This window comes from Anas platyrhynchos, chromosome 3 (genome assembly GCF_047663525.1).
Source record: "Anas platyrhynchos isolate ZD024472 breed Pekin duck chromosome 3, IASCAAS_PekinDuck_T2T, whole genome shotgun sequence".
NCBI classification, from domain to species: Eukaryota; Metazoa; Chordata; class Aves; order Anseriformes; family Anatidae; genus Anas; species Anas platyrhynchos.
The window spans coordinates 99,186,689-99,201,851 of NC_092589.1; the positions used below are offsets into that span (position 1 = coordinate 99,186,689).

At 39.6% G+C, this 15,163-nt stretch overlaps 1 protein-coding gene across 9 annotated transcripts in view; it reads right to left on the minus strand.

Moving 5' to 3' along the window:
* Positions 1–15,163, minus strand: part of ARHGEF10 (Rho guanine nucleotide exchange factor 10) — a 118,729-nt gene that overhangs the window by 38,209 nt on the left and 65,357 nt on the right. For all 9 annotated transcript variants that reach the window (XM_072036375.1, XM_038176790.2, XM_072036376.1 and 6 more), the window contains 4 exons: positions 4,497–4,612; positions 2,696–2,823; positions 2,056–2,156; positions 974–1,095 (listed from right to left, as the gene is read on the minus strand). In XM_072036375.1, the coding sequence (XP_071892476.1) occupies positions 974–1,095; positions 2,056–2,156; positions 2,696–2,823; positions 4,497–4,612 (467 nt within the window). The remainder of the gene's footprint in view (positions 1–973; positions 1,096–2,055; positions 2,157–2,695; positions 2,824–4,496; positions 4,613–15,163) is intronic.

A 15,163-nucleotide genomic window follows, 5' to 3' on the forward strand; every position in this document is an offset into this window, starting at 1 on the left:
CAAAACATAGGATAATAGGCATGTCTCCATTTAAAAGTGTTACACATTTCAAATGCATGTCCAGCTAGCAATTTGCCCCTTAACATCCAGCCCTGTATACTCATACTCGCAGTGAAGCTCTCAGATAAACTTCTTTCCTGTTTAGACTGTCCAAGCAACAAGAATTTGCAGACCTATTCAGGCTTCAAGCAGTACTCATGTTATAACATTAAACACTGTCATTCTGGTCACACACATACAATTTTATTTCCATCAGTCTTTTTGTACAAGCCTAACTAACTGATACTCAATAGAAATCCTGCTGATGCACAGGAAAAAACAGCATCCAGCACCCTTTCCTTTCATCTACTACCTTTGACATGCTGTACTTATTTTCATCATTAAAGTCAGTGGTCAATATGACTTCAAACAGATTACTTTAGAAAATGAGCCATTAACACAATTTCTGCATCACCTTTCAGAACAGGACTACATTTGATATATGACCCCATAAAATAAAACATAATTTAAAAAAAAATATTTTAAAATTTGCTCTCTGTGCATTAACTCAAATTAGCAATTTGAGCAGGAGTCAGCATAGTTGCACCAGCAGTGCAGGTCAGCTAACATGGAGATCAATTTTCTGCCCCAATTGTAACTGAGGTTTACTCTGGAACTTCAAATAAACATTTGGAAACCTTGAGATAAGTTCAAAACTCCTACTAATTTTGCTTTCATTGAGTGATGAGCTTACACCTGAAAAATAAAATTCATATCATATAAAACTAAATACCATGTTCTTTGAAGTCTCAAATACTGCAGGTATTGTTCATTCTTGTGACCCTTTTGGACCTTATATTGCTATTGGTCTTACATCCAAGAATAACTGTAACTCACGAGAATATATGTATATACACACACAAAATATAGTATTCCTTCAAAGAGAGATCACTGAAGAAAGGCAATTATAATTTTACATATCAGTTCTGTTCACCTTGAATTCCTGTTGCTTGGACATCATCACTGGCATGTGTCTAACAAGGAGAGGATGTTTCTCCTTTTTGATTTGATTCCCATCATCTTCTACACAGAACCAACCTAACAGGTTATCCTCCGCTGTAATGGAAAGAAAATAGCAACAAACATCTCATGATACTTTTACTGAATAATCGCTTACACCTCTCTACAGAACTAGAAAATAATTTTCCTAGAACTGGTTAATAATGACCAGGCTCTTCTCATGCCATATATACTTCTGTTGGTATAAATGACAACTTACAACTATGAGCAGAAATTTGATACAGATTACATAACTATCATTAGTGAAAAAAAAAACAAAAACCACCTAACGCTAGTGAAGTGTTAATGGTGTTTTCATAAGTCAATAATCCTGTCAGTAGGTTATTAAAAGTGGAAAAGGTACATTTGCCTTCTCCCTTTTGAATGCTTGAACACCACCAAATCTTTCCTCAGATTCCAGCAAATCTATCTTCTGCAAATATGACCACTGCTCTGCCAGTTAAGTGACATTACTGCCATCTACTATTCATCATAATTACAAGGATCCTCAAAATAAAAACTTGTTTCATGTATCCAACTAGAGAAATGTTTTATTAAAATTGCATAAATGTTTATTTCATGCTCAGAAAGCTAAACACGAACCCAACACCTTTCTGCCATTTCCTAGCTAAAATCATTCTTGAGCTAAAACACAGGAATTTGAGCTCAAAGGCATATGGTTGAAAGGTTTGTAAGATCTGAAAAAACAAATTTACAATGAAGTAAATTTCTCCGTTGTCTGTCTTCTAGTGCATTTTGATTTTGATATTACAATTTTGATTTTCGAATTAGAAATGATTATCATAGATTTCATTAAAATACTGTAGAAATTATGTTCCTTGACAATGATGTCCAGATCCTAATGTGTCCCTGATGCCTAGATCCTCATTAATTTGTAATGATACACAATCACTATTACCTACTTTATTGCAGATAGAATTTTGTCCAAAAAATCTAAGAAAAAAATTGCACTGTACATTGAGAACTTGACAGGAAATGTAAGTAACTAAGAATTACCAAGGGCTAGTTTAGCCATTTGTAAGTTGTTGATCCAAGACTGTTTGATGGCAGGGGTAAATGTATTGAATACAGCTGTAAAGAATGTAGGCCGCCCAGACCTGCAAGACAAATAAATAAATGAATAATAAAAAATTAAAAACAAACTAACAAAACAAAACAAACAAACAAAAAAAACAAAACAGGCCATTCTAAATGCACAAAGAGATACAGTCAAGGCTAGAAATGTTGAGCAAGAAGAAATTCCATTATTTTCTAATACTTAGACAAAGACACAGCTATGATAGAAACAGAGGCTATGCAGGCTATGATATGCCATATGCCCCTGTTCCCACCCTTCACATGAAATGGTATGAAAAGAACAATCCTCCTTGGTGAATTGAAATAACAGAGTCTATTCCCTGCTAACTCTCATTGCCGTAACTCCCATCTTTCATCTTGCATTAAGAACATAAGGTTGAAAAACAAGAGAAAAACTACAGGGCTGTCCTGCAACATGTAAGTTGCCAACACTGTGGCACGACAGTAGAAGTGAGAGGCTAACCTTACAGAGAGTAGAGCAGAAAGAGCTAACAACTCAAATCCTCCCTGGTACATCCCTACCCATTTGGAAAATTTTGCAAATTAGATTACTACTGACTTGTCCTGTTTTCCTGGAAGCTGCAGCTGAATTCTACAGCGATCTGCCGCTCTGATTTCATCTTCTTTTTTCAAGATCAGTTTTTGTAAACCTGAGGTCCAGTCATGGGCTACTGATTGGTTTAAGTTCTGAAAGAATAAAAAAAGGTAAGGTTCAACAGCCACTTACTGACCTATTTCCAGTAAACTAAGGTAATCTCCACATATCAGCAAAAAATTCCTGGCACCTGGGTCTCATTTAGTTCTGGATAATGAACTAAATGAATTTCATTTAGTTACTAATGAATCTCATTTAGGTCATGGATAATTTAGCCAGATTTGTAAACGTTTCAAAAATATCTCACAAATATCTGTAGACAGGTTGTTAACATATTTTACATGATGATTTACTCTCACACTGTTCACTTTGACAATATGTAAATTATGCTCCCAAGCATTTGTCAGATTAAGAAATGTGAATTTGCATCAATTGCAGCAAAACCTTTTTACTTCATTTCAATGAATAGTTACAAAGAACCCCTCAAAATTCAAATGTTTCTAAAGAAATTTCTGTTCTTAAGAAAACCTCTATAAAACATACTGCCAATGCTTCTGTACAAATCTTCGAGGCAAAAATATTTATGTAGCCATCACGAAAGCTCTGTGTAGATGCAATCTGCTTGGGTAGGATGCTGCAACAACCACCCTCTGCAACCTCAGTGTTCAGTCACAGAGGGCAAGCAGATCTGAGTGACACTGAAAGCATCAGTAGTAACAAGAGCACAAGAAATGCCAATAGTTAGAATTTTGTGAAAATTCAAGTATCTTTTAAAAATAAAGAAGCTGACCTCATATAAATTGTCCTAATTATTTTACATGTCTCAACCTGGAAACATTGATCACATTTTTAGTTTTTAAAAGGTAGTTGGCTCTGACTGGCAGCACAGGTAGAGAGGTTTTGTATATTTTAGTGGGTGAAAGTCCCATAGTATTTGATACACACATACTTCCAATAATGCAGCTGAAATTCACCTCCAAATCCTGGTGAAATTTTGGAAGTACTGCTTCCTAAAGCTTCCTTTGCAGTACACGTTTTCACAAAGTTTTGTGTTTTATTTAATGACCTTGATTCTGAAGGTAAGATATCCCAAGAAATTCAGATTTCATATACATACTCACATGCATTTATATACTATGGTGTCAAATAAGAGTTTTAAAATGGAAAGAGTTTTAAAGTCTTTATTTATTAAGTCTTAAGAATGTGGAGAATGGAGAATGCATTCTGAAATTCAGTGTTAAGGTGCAGTATCTGCTTGCAAGAATAAAAGCTAAATGAAAGGGATGCAAAAAAAAATCAAAGCAAATTGCTTTCAGAATTCCTCTGAATGTCCATTAATATTTTTGTGATTTGCACTCAGTTTTAAGCACAATTCCATCCTGAAAGCTAGGATTATAAGCTTGTACAAGCATCAAGAGCTTTCTCCAAAAAAACACCCTCCTACTACGTTGTCTAACTGTAAGAATCCAATTTATTAAGATCAAAACCTAATTCTGTTTCCATATAAGCTTATCAGCTACTGAGGAAATGCAGACAATTGTAGTATCCACCTACACTTCAAAACAACAAAGTAAATCAATATTAGAAAGACAGTTGTAATCTACTTATAACACTAAACATTTAAAAGCAAATGAATTACTGGAGCTAAACATGATTTCTTTACAGAGAGAATTACATAAGGTCTTGCACAGACCCTAGGGAAAAACAATTATGCTACTTTACAACAGGAACTTACTTGAAAAATAAACCCAGCTTTGTTTATTACCTGATAGTTTCCTTTAAGGCTGCTTATTAATTGACTAATTTGACCAACTACATTCAAGTCATGCAAAAGGTTCTGCAGATCATGGTATAGTTGCCCTGGTCCCATATACAGCTTGTCTAAAATGAATAAGAACAGAAGGTTATATGTAATAAAAAGAGGTAATTCTCAGTTAAAGGATGAAAGCATGGCAAAGATAACACTATTAACATATGTAATTATTTCTTAACACTGAGAAAATTAGGCTTATCTAAATAGGCTTTGCTCCCTCTGGATCATAAAAACAACTCATGCATCAATGTCCAAGTAGGTTCTTCATTGTTTTATTTATCATGGCCATTTCATTTTGTTGCTCCAGGTGCTTCCAGTGTTCTTAACGACAGATAATTGTAAAATGCGTCATTGGAAATTACAGATAGTAGTATATATTATTGTATGCTAGCTATGCATATACACAGGTGTTACCACAGCCATTTCCTTTCAGTTCATTAGTTGCATTTTTCACTTTGTTCATCTATTAGAAAGAAGAGCATCATCTGTAGCTTTAAAGCATGAATGAGAATTGTGACAAATATCAAAGCGTCACTGGCCCCAAACCTCTAGGTAATACTGAATTTTTGCTTAGCACCGACAACCAAATTTGTTGTTACACATTAGTTTGAACATCCCTTATAAATATTGCTTTCTGTCATGTGATGAAGAAAAAAAATATATATTTGTAGCTTTCACTATGATGGTTTAAAACTCAAAGCTTGTTTTACCTTGAGAGAACGAGAATGCAGGATCATACGCCCACATCCCAACTCTAACACGAATCTGTAATTTCACTGAACCACTTGAAACGTTACTGCAATAACGCTAAAGTGAGAAAGAAGCTGACTTGAAAACAGCACCAAGTCTTAGCAGCAGCAATATTTTTCCCTAGCCATCAGTAAGTATGCTTGTTCACAGAGTAACTGACTCAGAATAATATTCTGACTAGTAGAATAAACTGCCTATTCATATGCACAAAGTTTTCAAAGCTCTGCTAGCATCTTGACTCCCAGACGTGTTAGCAGGATGGCTACGCAGCTCTTGCAGAAACAACGCTGTCCCTTCACCCCCAGAACCTCACACCCTGACTCGTACAGAGTCAGCACGTTTCCCGTTGGCTGAATGACAGGAATCAGGCAGGATTATTTTTCCCAGGACCCCCCTGCAGATTATTTAGCTCCTGCAGTGTGCTATCTGAACTACGGCTCCTTTACCAAGCCACAATTTTGGAAGCTAGTCTACAGGCAGCAAACAACCCTGAGAAGATTTCAACCCTGCACTGGCAAGAACACGATTTAAATATAATTCTGGCTACATATGCCCAGTATATAGGCAGCTTCTGCCTAAAAGTAATGCCAAACACTCATTTCACAAGGATTACATGGATATTATTCCTAGGACTGCAGACCACAAAGATGCTCTTGGAGGGTAAAATTACAAGGCCTACGGAAGACGTTACAGGTTATTTTACCTATGAATTCTCCACTGCAGGAAAACATAAACTGGATATATTATACATGTCCAGAAAATTGCAAGTTATTCCCTTGCCTTTAGGTGTTCTGGTAAATTGAACAAAAGAAAGGATTTTGGAGTATTGCCCTTGAGCACTTATCAGGGCTTACTGCACTTACTACTAGTTACCCAACCACAGAATAGATTTGACTTTCATCCACCCTCCTTTGCCTGTTCTGAATGTTAATTAAAGGCACAATATAGTCTTTCTTATCCTCACAAACAAATCAGTCTGTAAGAAAAGATTGTTACATTCATTAAAAAGAGATAATCCCAAAGTAGTCCTAAGAGGAAGGGTTTTTAAGATTATCTTCAGCTGAGAAACAATTTGTTTAAAACAAAAATTTAATACTTTTCTGGAATGGCAGACTGTGTGCTTTCATTGAGCTGTATTTTCACTTTCTCCAATCCAAATACTTGAATAAAAACAATACCTGAAAATTGTAAACTCTTTTCTCCTAATATCCCTCTTCTGCTTGCTTAAAATCTTTTACTAACGGATGTCTACAGTAATTATAAATTATTAAGCACCAGAATTGCTAGTTCCTAGACACATCAAATTGTTGATTTCAGTGGGGCTACTTGTAAAGAAAAGGACTGTTCAGTGTTAAAAGTCTGGTGAAATCTGGCTGGAAGCCATGATAACATGTTTGTCATTGTAAAGAACACAAATGAAACCATTCTTGCCCCAAATTTCTGTAACAAAAAGTCAGCTTCTGCAAAACAAGATTTAGAGTGATTGCAAGTAATTGGCAGTTAGCTGAGCTTCTGGCAGAAGTCCATTCATTTACCTGTCATTTATAAAACCCATGTTCAAACAAACCAAACTGCTGCACTGAAAAACCTACCACAGATATTTCCAAAATTTATACTTGTGGGTCTGATCCAAGAGAAAATTTAAAACTGCCTTGCTGTGAAAAGCTGGAAGTTTGTGAGAATTCATTTGTAATAGGATGGATATTTTCACTCGAGGGAATTTCAGCTACACCATTTCTAAAGTTTAAAAGCCAGGATCACTCTTTGCAGCCTCATAAAGATGGAGTTCCCTGAGATTTCATTTTATTACCAAAAGCAGGTCAGAGACAGGCCACTAACCTGCAACATATCAGGCAGCAAGCAAGCAATCTGGCAGCTCTTAGATACTGCAGGACTTTGTGCCATAGGCTTCAACTGAGGCCAGAAAGCAAGCTTTAACTACTTACACTGACTGAATTCCCCATTACAGCATATACGTCCACCACACCTGGAAGCAGCTCTTCATTACCTTCCTCTTCCTGGAATGCTTTTATAGATATCCTAGTTCCAGCATTAAGAGTAAGGCATAAATCTTCAATCCCCTTCACTATTTGTCATCTGAGTCTGTTTGTTTTTTTTTTTTTTTTGCATCATGCATATTTTATACAATTTTAATAAATCAAGATTAAAAAGGAAGCAATGAGAATGTCAAAGCAAATAAACTAACCTGGCATATGAAATGATGCCATTTAGAAAAGCCAAACGGAAGTCAATTCAGGCTCATTCATTAAAGACCAAGTTCTTAGCACAGAGAAGAAAGCCAAAAACCAAACCAATCAATAATTAAAGACAGCCTGCTTCCATCCTCTGATCTCTGATATTCATGTGTGACAAATGGTCACATTAAGAAAAATTTGTAATGGTCAGACAAGGAAGAGATCAATAGCTGTGGCTATCATCATTCCTCCCTGAAGGTCCTTAGTAGGCACAAACTGAAACAGGGAAAAATAACTGAGATCATAACGATATACACTTCAGAAAATAATTTTCTCAGAATTTACCACTCAATTTGTGCCTCAATACTGAGTTCTAAGTTACAGCAATTTCATCTCTGAATCAGGTCCTGCAAGGGTTACTCAAAATGTCTTTTAAATTAGGATTAGCTTGCTTGGATCCTTGGTGGCTAACAATATGTTAACTATCAGTTGATTTAGCTGAGAATTGTCTAACCAAGGGTTTTTTCCTGGGTGAAGTAGGTGGTGACGGTGGTGGGGAGCACTGCAGTCTGCTCATCAAACGTGTTTCTCAATTCAGATCCAGAGGTTTGCCCACTTCAGCCTCCACATGTTCCTTGACCGTTAGATTGCTGGCGGGTTTGGGTGGGTGTTTGCTCTTTCTTTCCTCCACAGAGAGCACAGATAAACTCTTGGCTTCATTCCAAAGCAGATGATACGCTCTTGTGTGGGGGTGGCTTTTTGTACTTTGAAAAGTTTTACAAACGATAAAGTCATTTCCTTCCCTTTTCTAAGCCACTCTTGTGAATTATCAAGTTCCAAAACATATTTTTTTTCCCATTGTGGAAAAAAAGCAGGAATCTAGAGAAGGTTCTTCCCAGCTCTACACATCCTACGTGTTACGCAGAATGGTGTTAGGAGAAAATGCCGTGCGCTGTAGCCAATAACCCTGTGTATGGCTTCGGAGGCAAAGCTTTTTGCATTCCGCCTACAGATCAAGGGTGAAATCTTGGCCACATGCAAGTTAGCAGGAATTTTTTTTTCATCAACTCCTTTGTTGCTAAGATCTTACCAGAGGAATTCATGCCTCCCTGCAACAGGCAAGTTTAGTGCCAACAACCAGGAATTCATGCAAAAAAACCTCCTGCTCCTTGCTCAGCATTATTTTGAAAGGTATTCAGGACAGATTTAAGGGAAAACCCTGCCACTTATTTTAGAGGGAAGAAAGGAGGTTAACGTTTAATTTAATTTTTGCTGTAATAAAAAGTGAAAACTAAAAAGTAAAAAGTAAAACTGGGGTGGCAGGAATGTTTTATTAAAGCAACTGATCATTAGTTGAGATACATGTATAGCCCATATATAGATACTGAGTCCAAGGAGTTGGACTCAATGATCCTTTAGGGTCCCTTCCAACTCGGGATATTCTGTGATTTGAATATAATACTAAACACTTCTACCTGCTCATTTCTCAGTCTCATGCTCAGGACCACAGCTTTAAACTCACCAGTTTTGCCGGATTTGTAGTAATTCTTGTAAGCATAGCAGAAACTATTTTAGCCCATTTAGCCATTTACAAAGCCTGCAGGAAACTCCCTGGGTGTGGTTGAAGTCTGCTCAGTTTGGATCAAGCAAAATTAGGATTTGGAAGGTTGTGCATAAATATACACGTAGATGTGTCTTGGGTGTGGGCAGAAGGGGAAACAATCCCTTACCATCTTTATTTAGAGGATCTCTGCCACGCTTTGGGACCAAGAGGAAACAGGAGCTGAATTCACAACCCTCACAGCATTGGAGGTTTTCCCTTTTCAAAGCAGCCGACCTTCCTGCGAAGAGCCCTCTCTGCCCCCCGTGCACGGCACGGCAGAGCTCTGGCCACATGCTGTTTGCCTCAGGAGCAGAGCCAGCAGCTATGTCTCTTCCAGCACGCAGCCAGCACAGCAGCAGCTGCCTTAATGGGTACCGGCAGTGCAGCCGCTCCCCGGGGATCGTTGTCTATCCAGTTCCCCTAAATTTTCAATTCTCACGGGCACCACGAGCATATTGGGTATTTTAATCCCAAATGGAGCACACCCCATTGTCGCTCTCAAAGAATTACTCAGGGACAGATTTATTTAGTGTGGTGATGTGCTACTTGTACTCAACTCTTCCACAAGCTTTGGCTGTGTTCTGATTCTCAACTGTAACTTACTAATTTATGACAGATTTATGCTGCTAAATGGGAAATAAAAAAGTGTTACAAAGCCTAGAGTAGATGCAGACACCTATAAATTAAGCATCAATGACTGGGTAAACAGGCATAATGGTTCAGGTGGTCCTTTCCAATTCCAAACTCCTGTTTAATTACTGGTTAGGGGGATTTTTGAAAGTAATATCACATAAATCCAAATGGCATGTAAATAAAATAAATGCTTCATCCAGTATAGTCTCAATATTACAAGTATTCTTGAAAAGATTTCTGAACCGTGTGTCATATTAAGCCGAAGATGGTTAACAGACACACACACAATCACAGAACATCCCGAGCTGGAAGGGACCCACAAGGATCATTGAGTCCAACCCTGGGTACCTCTTTTACTGCAGAGTAACCAATATTGACATGATCTGCTCTGAGCATGATTATAGTAATGGCCTTTTCCCTTTATGGTTCAAAAAACACAACACGTCAATACAATGTGCTTTGAAAAAAAAAACACATACTGACATGAATTGAGAACTGATGCATCAGAGAAATTCAAGGTCCTCAGAGAGGTTACTTCAACTGATAGATGCAGAGCCCTGAAGTCAGGCTGTGCATTATACAGGATGGAAGTTCACAAATAGTCATGTAATAAAAGCAGGGAAAGGCTATTTTCCTGACTATAGTTGCAGCTTTACTGAGGGGCAACACAAAGTTAATGGCACCCTTGCAGAACGTGCCAGATTTGCAGACTACGCTGAAAGGCTGATAAATCCCAAATCTGACTTGCCATTTGTGATTTGGTCTTTGAGGCTGAGTGCGCTCAAATTGCTTCCTCCCACTGAGCCATCTGTGTGTATCCAGGCAGCATACTGAAACATCAAGTGTTGTGAAGGAAAGAACTTTGGAAAAGATTCAATCCTCATCTTGAGTATAAAAATCATCCGGGATCTGGGGAGAAGTTATATATGTGGGAGGTAACTTTAAAAGTTGCTGTGTCTGAGGAAGGCATAACAAACTGGTAATCGTATAGAGCCATGCACTCAGAACAAATAATAAAAAATAGGCCCCTTCCACAGCATTTAAGTCTACATTAGCACAGAGAAATTTGTGCACTGGGCTGGAAAGCAAATCATCATGGTAACAGATGAGTTCTTGATCACCTCATAATAAATTGGACAGATGTCTGAGACAGTTTAGCCTGAACATGTTAACAATGATGATGTAGCAATAATACATTTAAAGCTATTTCAGTGCTATCAGAACTGTCTCGCTGTTTTGTTTTAAATGTGACTTCGTGTCTATCCTGGAAATTTTTCACTGATTTCTCATACAGGAACAGTGGACTGAGAGCATCACATTGCTCAGTTCTTGATGGCCAACCTTCAAGAAGGACAAGAATGGAGAGAGAGAGAAAATTATATCAGAAGTTAAGATAGTTTTCTGTTCCCCCTAAGATGGTCTAGTGGAACTAATTTTCTTGATGCAAGTAGAAAAAGAAGACTTTCATATGACATTTACATACACAAGCCATCTGTTTAAGAACTGATCAACAGAGTTGGCAAAAAGATTATGAATACTCGGAATACTGTCTTTCCTTAGTGATTGGTAGTAATGCCTATTGCTAAATACTACACCCCTTCCCTTTGCAAAAACCTTTGTAATTAAACGCTTCACTTTCACTGGAAGGTGGGTGAAGACAATTGCCCCACTGCTCCTAAACTTTCCCTGTATAGAAGACGACAAATGAACTCAGCAGCTGCACACAAGGAAAGTGCCTCCTTAGCTCTAGCTCCTTCTGTCTGAAAATTCTTTACAAACGTTAAAGCCGGTGACAAAGCAGATGAGACCTGATTTTTAGATGCTGAACTACAAGCTTCCTGCACACGCTGTTATGTAAGCAGAGTACTTGACAGCTCCCACACAGCACCACTCCTATCTGTGTCTTTCAACTTGCTTACACACATTGTTCCTGTTTCCATAGGCACCTCAGGAAAGCATGTGCGTAGGGTTTGTTTTCTGTTTTTTCTTTTACGAGAGTGTTTTAGTAGCCAACTGAAATTCCAGTAAAATACCAAAGAAGTAGGCTTGGGAACCAAAACCCATCTTCATGGAGGGAATCTGAAGACAAACACGCCCATAGATCAATTTAAAGTTCATAAAAGAAAAGCAGATTTTTGTCTTAACCCCATTTGTTCTTTCATGCCAAATCAAACTCATGATCTCAGCAGTTGCATGCCCCTGAAAAACCTAAGCCACTGACTGTTGCTCAAACCTAGTTCACCCTAGGTTTCATAAAATTCTCAGATCCAAACTAAATAAATATTTACAGGGTAGTGTTCATCTCTAGGTTGGGAAGTTGAAGTAAATAGGAAATGAGGAATGATCTCAAGACACAAAAGCTTAGCTGGCAGCCATCAGTAAAAGGGTGAGCAGCTGTACTCAATGGAGCTTTTCAGCACAACCCTAAATAAGGTTTATTAATATTATTAACAACCTTGTACAGGGAAGAAGCAGCACAAACATATACAGAATATTAAGTGACAAGCAATAAAACCCTGAGATCAGTAGAACATGAACTGCTAAATCCAGACATGGTGCAAGCAAACCTAATTACCAATACTGTCAGGACAGACCATCATCATCATCCAACATGAAGAGCATTATCATAAACATGAGGAGACATTACTCAGGCTAACCTCTGCAAAGGAAGAAATCTTAATTGCACTTTAATCATGTAAGCACCTACAGGTAATTTCTCAGAGCTAAATTACTGAATATGATAATCTGAGTTTCTAAAATTCTTTTAATGTATTTATTCTCACTGAATAAAGAACCAAGTCCCCAATGCCACCCAGTACACATAAAACAGAACTGGAAAACAAATCTCCCAAGTCTTCATCCTGACAAGTATTTTTTAACATGCTTTGCCTCCCTGCCAGCTCTTAAGTGGTAACTGCATGAATGCTGAGACCTGCCTCAATACATGCTCATTCTATCAGATCTGAACACCAAAGAAATAGGTCGCACAAAAATTTGGATAGAATTACTGTCCAACCACAAACCTGCTTATTCACACAGCTTGAGTAATGTGCAGATAAAATCAGCAGCTTGCAACTGCAAATACTGTACAAGGTATTAAATGCAAGCAATTATAATGCTATACCATTCATGAGTAAAATTATGCAAGAACAACAAGCAAAGCTTTTTAAGAGGGTGAGAAGTAGCTCATACACTGTGAGCATGGTTTAGGGATTACATTAATCTTCAGCTAATCTTGACAGTGCAGGGAATTTTAGAGGTAAAACACCATAAATATTTTTCCTAGTGACAGAAACAGCTACGCCAGTAGGGAACAGGAGGGAGGGAAACAGGATAACTGATAGATGAAATTCAGCCCACAGCCCAGTTCCTCTGCAGCACACCAGGAGGACAGCTACAAAGTGCCTCCCTGGGCCACCTACTGACTGCAGGTACAAGTCAGAGCACCTCAAGTTCCTGTCTCTTGTTTCCATGGGGAAAGAAAATCCTGGAAGCAAAGAGACTGTAGAATGAAAGCAGAGAGGTGCTACAGCTCTTTCCTCACCCTTTCCTCCTGCAGGGTCCAAAGGGAGGGCAGAAGGAACCTAGAAGCCTCCACCTCATAAGAAGCGAGGGAAGCTGCAAGGAGCCTCTGGAGCGTGACTGCATGGCTGTAAAGGATATGAGAGGAACTGGTGTGTTGGGCTTACATGGCAAAGTTTTGGAAGCAGGAGGGCTGCAGGGGTGGCCTCTGTGAGCAGAGCCCAGCAGATGCCCCATGTCAGATCAGAGCCAGCTCCAGCCGGCTCCAAAAGGGACCCGCTACTGGCCAGAGCCAAGCCAAGGAGCGACACTGGGTGGGCCTCTGGGAGAGCAGATTGAAGAAATGGGAAAAAAAAAAAAAAACTGCTGTGCAACTGCAGCTCGGAGAGAGGAGTGTGAAAATGAGAGAAGCAGCCCTGCAGCCCCCAAGGCCAGTGCAGCAGGAGGCAGGAGGTGCTCCAGGCACACAGCAGCAGTTCCCCTACGGCCTGTGGAGAGGCCCCTGGTGGAGCAGGCTGTCCCCCCTGCAGCCCATGGGTCCCACATGGAGCAGATCTCCACACTGCAGCCCGTGGAGGAGCCCCCGGTAGAGCAGGTGGATGTGGCCTGGAGGAGGCTGCGGCCCATAGAGGAGCCCCCGCAGGAGCAGGCCCCAGGCCGGAGAGGAAACCATGCAGGAGCTGCAGCCCGTGGAGAGGAGCCCACGCAGGAGCAGGGGGTCTGGGGGCAGCTGCCGCCCGTGGGGGACCTGTGCTGGAGCAGTTTGCTCCTGGGGGATGGACCCCGTGGTACAGAGCCATGTGGGAGCAGTTCTTGAAGCGCTGCTGCCTGTGGGCAGCCCCCGCAGGCTCAGTTGGGGAAGGATGGCATCCCGTGGGAGGGGTCCCAAGGGGAGCAGGAGCAGGGAGTGATTGTGAAGGAGTGGAGCGGCAGAGACGAAGTGTCAGGGACTGACCGCAGCCCCCATTCTCTGTTCCCTTGTGTTGCTCAGGGGGGAGGAGGTAGAATAGCGTAGATAGGGGGAAGGTGGTTTTGGTTTGCTATTTGGTTTGTCACTGTTCTACTCTGCTATCAATAGGCAATAAATTACATTAATCTCCCTGTGCTGAGTCTGTTTTGTCAGTGACAGTAATTGGCAAGCAATCTCCCTGCCCTTATCCCTGCCCTTGAGCCCTTTTCATTGTATTTTCTCCTCTCATTCTTTTTAGGAGCGAGAGAGCAGTGTGGTAAAGCTCAGCTGCCCATCAGGGTGAAATTACCACAACTGGATGTGAGAAGATAAACAACGACATGAACAGGCAGTGAAAGTGCATGTCCGAATGTACTTACATGATCATAGTACTGCAACGAACGATCTTGAGATAGGTCTGCAAGGGACCATACGCTGGCCAAGCTGTCAGTGGTTTCCACTGAATTTGAGACTAGAATATCTGTAACTCATGTGGAAATTGTACTGTGAGGGAGCTCAACCTCCCTTTTTCATACTCATTTGCTCAGAGTTTCTACTCATTTTATTACTCTGTGTCAAGATGTGAATAAGACATCTACCAAGCCAGAAAAAGGTTTCTGTGAGCTGAATGTCAAAGCCCTACAACCACTAAAAAGGGTATGAAAAGCAAAGGAAAGAGTCTCTTCTAAAGTGGGTGAGATAAAAATGTAACACCTAATTTAATGTATGCATAATCCAGTAGTTGAAAACACGTATCTACTGAGCCAGTGAACTATATAATGTCTCTGGGTGTGCTTGGCTGAACAGGCTGTGTTTGGAGTGAGATTTATTTAAATTCTCTGGTCTTTTGTTCACATATATTAACAATAGTTTACATTTATGCACTTTACATTACTTTAGTATACAGATTATTTTCACTAGTTTTGAAACAAAGATTTACACTGTCAGTGTAAATCATCCCAGAGAT